This window comes from Sitodiplosis mosellana, unplaced genomic scaffold (assembly GCF_009176505.1).
Source record: "Sitodiplosis mosellana isolate CC-2019 unplaced genomic scaffold, AAFC_SMos_1.0 Smas_scaffold_7136, whole genome shotgun sequence".
NCBI classification, from domain to species: domain Eukaryota; kingdom Metazoa; phylum Arthropoda; class Insecta; order Diptera; family Cecidomyiidae; genus Sitodiplosis; species Sitodiplosis mosellana.
The window spans coordinates 1,076-5,002 of record NW_022602248.1 but is presented as its reverse complement, the minus strand read 5'-3'; the positions used below and the strand labels follow the sequence as shown (position 1 = coordinate 5,002).

The following is a 3,927-nucleotide window of genomic DNA, read 5'->3' as shown; positions in this document are numbered from 1 at the left end:
TCTCTCTCTCTCTGTCGATGTGAATGAATTTGTAAACAAGACAAGGTTCGATGTTTGCCATAAAAGAAGAGGGTCGTATTTTTATGCACACTACAAGCATTTCACACTGCATTTACTGTGTGTGTGTGTGTAGCGCGCACCCTTATCGAATGCTAATGTCCCCGATCGGAAGAAAAACCACCGCTTGCTGTGTGAGGGTAGACGAGAAAAATATGATGACTCTGACGGATTTACCGTATTATTTGAATGTTTCGCTTTTGCAAGACACATTTTAAATCGACAACAGTGTGCGAACATATAAAACCTTCGATGCGAAAGCAAAAAAAAACCATCAGTTGAAATCAACAATTTGGAAAATGTTTACTATATCAAAATCTCACTCTGCCACACACACACACACACACCGAACTCACAATGTCCATGGAACGATGTGATATGTGGCGCAACTAGGTGATGTCCGCAGAAGTTTTGTCAAAATTCATACACAACCAACTTGACATTCAGTTACATAGTTCAGCTAACCCATAGTACATCCATCCATGGGCTAGGTGCGCCACCAGCGTGAAAAAATATGACAGTATATGATTAATACACAGCACATTGTGAGTTCGCACACACAAACAGAACCGAACAATATCATTTTCAAACGATTGTTTACCCAAATTCACATTGATTTGTTTGCTTTTTTCATTTATTCACTAACTGTGAGGTATTTTCATGCTTTATCGGATTATGAAAAGATTAATTGGCATTATTTTAAATATTATTTTTGAAATTTCTTCCATTTTTTTCCTCGTTAAGCGGTAGAACAAAGGGATGATGGCAAATAACAGCCGGAGCATCATACTCCAAATAAGAATCGGTAAGTATATTACCGTTTGATGAAGTCGGTCTCAGTGTGAATATCACACTGTGAATCGCTATTGCATGCAGTGTTGGAAAACCTTTGGTTGGATTATTGTATCATTAAACGGACACCGTTTTTTAGTGAAACATTAACATGAATGGGAATGGAGCCAAACATGAACTTCCGAAAATTTCAGTCAGATATGAGTGGTATAATGATGAGGGGAAGTGAAAACTTCACTCACTAAAATAGTCAGATAGTTCAAAACGAAAAAAGTGACAAAATCGTTTGTTCAAAATGAGAAGCCAACCAATAATGGCTAATAATAAGATACAGATGTTTTTCAGTGCACTTTTGAGAATGAGAGCAAAAGTTCTTTTTTTTTCGAACAACAAATTTAAACATTCGATTTGGTAGAAAATTACACATTAGGTTTTTTTTATGCAAACGTGTTCATACATATGTATATATTCACATTACCTGTGTTTGGCTTCTGATAGAAAACCGCGACGTTGATAATAAAAAACACATATATTGCAAACAACCCATATAAAAAGGGGTTGCTGCCGTTTGAGCTAGATCTAGCGATGCATTTTGATGTTTTCTTTCATTAAACGTATGAAATTTCGTCACGATTCCATATTTATTCACCAAAAAATGTGCCCAATAGTTTACTTTGATTTTCGTCATGCTTATCCTTCAACAAAAAGGATGTTGACAAAAGCAATTAACAAACAATAGACAGTTTGAAAGTTACAATGAAAAAGGACTTTTATCAAAAATGAAAAAAAAAAAAACCAAAAAGATGTTTTCATTTTCAGCGTTCAACTTAATTTCCTCTCTGTGCATGTACAACGTAAACGATAAAACGAAAATATCAACAACTACTTCATGTCAACAAATCAGATATTCCTCGTTTATTTTTGTTGTGTGCCCGATAATCTCGTTGGCCCCAATGACCAGTTCCTTGCAAATGCATGCGTTTTCAGATTTGCTACACTAACACAATGAATTGCATCCCATGTACGTCTTACGTGAGAAACAATTTCACATATAGCTTAAGCTACTAAAACTGCAAGGTGACCAAATATCCACATACATTCGATTACATCTCTCTGTATTAGTTTATATTATCAATGCTATTTCAAATTAGTTTCATTTCAAAGCAGTAGCTTAGTTTATTGTAAATTCTTCAATAAGGAAATCAGTTGCTGTTCAATTATTCAACCAAAAGCATCGAAAATGAAGTTCATCATCGCTCTTGTCGTAGTCCTAGCAGCAGTCGCTTCTGGTAATTGTAATTTTTTTAGTTAAAAAGTTGAAGAAATTTAGCGAGTTTTATTGGAGAAATTAATTTTTTTTAAATTATTTATAAATATGTTCAAATTACTTTTGAATTATTTGCATTCAGTGTTGAAATTCCCATTTAAAAAGACATTCTTTCCAACAAAAAAAAATCCGCTCTTCACATCATTGTTTGTACATTGATTTTGATTACATAATGGATTTCAATTTGAATATTGGACACATTTTTCCCACAAAATGAAAACAGAATTTATTTCACATTAGCAACGAACTCTTTAGATGATTAAGACTTATACGAATCCAGATAAAAGCTTGTATTTTTTCTAAATTATTGATCTTTCTCATTTTCTTTTCCATACTTTTTTTCATGCTCGTAGCCACGGAAATTTGGGAAGGAAAAAAATATAAAAACTATGAATCGGAAAATTTCGAAGAATACATGAAGGAACTTGGTGTTGGATATTGGACGCGTTTGGCCGGTAACAGAGTTTCACCGACCGTTGAATTGAAAAAACTGCCCGATGGCAAATACCAGCTGCTCACCAAATCGACATTCAAGGATTCAACGATCGAATTCGAATTGGGCAAGGAATTCGATGAGACAACCTTGGACGGTCGTGATGTGAAGAGTGTTATTACATTGGACGGCAACAAATTGACCCATGAAATGAGCGGTGATCCACCATCCACCATCATTCGTGAATTTGGGGACAAAGAAATGAACGCAACAATGACAGTTAAGAATGTTGTTTGTACACGCAAATATCGCGTTCAAGAATAATTGGATTCAATTCCGTATTCGTCTGTCGAAAAATGTTCAAGTACGAATACTAAAACATAATATCAAATAAATATACCAAACACACATCATCGTTAATTATACAGTCTTCTTTTTCTTTATTCCTTTGCATTTTCTTCAATCTCACATGTTTTTTTCTGTGTTCACTATCGCTTGACTGCATGAACTGATTTTTGTGCAGAAAGTTCAAGAGTTTCATTAAACGGCGACAATAACAATTTCGCCTGACTTTTGATTTTTTTTTTTATATGTTTACAACGGATTTTCAATGGGTGATGAGTGGTTTTGACCCACTAAAGTAATCAGACAGTTCAAAATGAGAAGTCAATCAATAATAGCTAATCAGACATAGATTTTGTTTCTTCTTATGCAGTGTCGGATGCACATTTGATATTGGGAACAAATCTTTTTTCGAACACCGAAATTGAACTTTGATTTGTTCGAAATTGGCACATTTTGTTTTTGTATATTACATACACGTTGATGTAGCTTCTCTTCCTTTCAGATTATGGAAACGATTTCGTATATTCACATCAACCGTATTCGGTTTCTGATAGAGAAAGGCAATATTGATAACAAAAACCCATTTTCCATATCGCGAATGACCTTATATAATAAAGATGCATTTCGACATTTTCATTCGTTCAATTTTAACGCAAATGTTTGCAAAGAAATTTACATACCAAAGGTTTTCAGCGCACGGTCACGTGCTCATGTTTATTCACCAAACATATTTGCAGTTGTTTAATTTGATTTTCATCATGCTTTTTCCTCGTTGACAAAGGCAAACAATAGACACAGTCTATGTGATGCGAACGGATTTTTTACCAAAGATAAAAAAAGAAACCCGAACGATGCTTTCATTTTCAGCGTCTAAGAGAATTAATTTCGTGAATGGTTTTGGTGTTCAAAATCAAATTGCAAATGACGTCTGCATCAGTGAATTCAATGGCGGTGAACGCTACTCAACTTGTGT

The 3,927-nt window shown here is 34.4% G+C and overlaps 1 protein-coding gene across 1 annotated transcript; it reads left to right on the top strand.

Moving 5' to 3' along the window:
• The first annotated feature begins 1,983 nt into the window (after nucleotides 1-1,983).
• Nucleotides 1,984-3,029, top strand: LOC129580162 (fatty acid-binding protein, muscle-like). Its single transcript, XM_055470367.1, has 2 exons — nucleotides 1,984-2,138; nucleotides 2,530-3,029. Exons 1-2 carry the CDS (start codon nucleotides 2,090-2,092, stop codon nucleotides 2,931-2,933), a joined length of 453 nt encoding a protein of 150 aa, XP_055326342.1. The 5' UTR covers nucleotides 1,984-2,089; the 3' UTR covers nucleotides 2,934-3,029.
• Nucleotides 3,030-3,927: the final 898 nt, after the last annotated feature.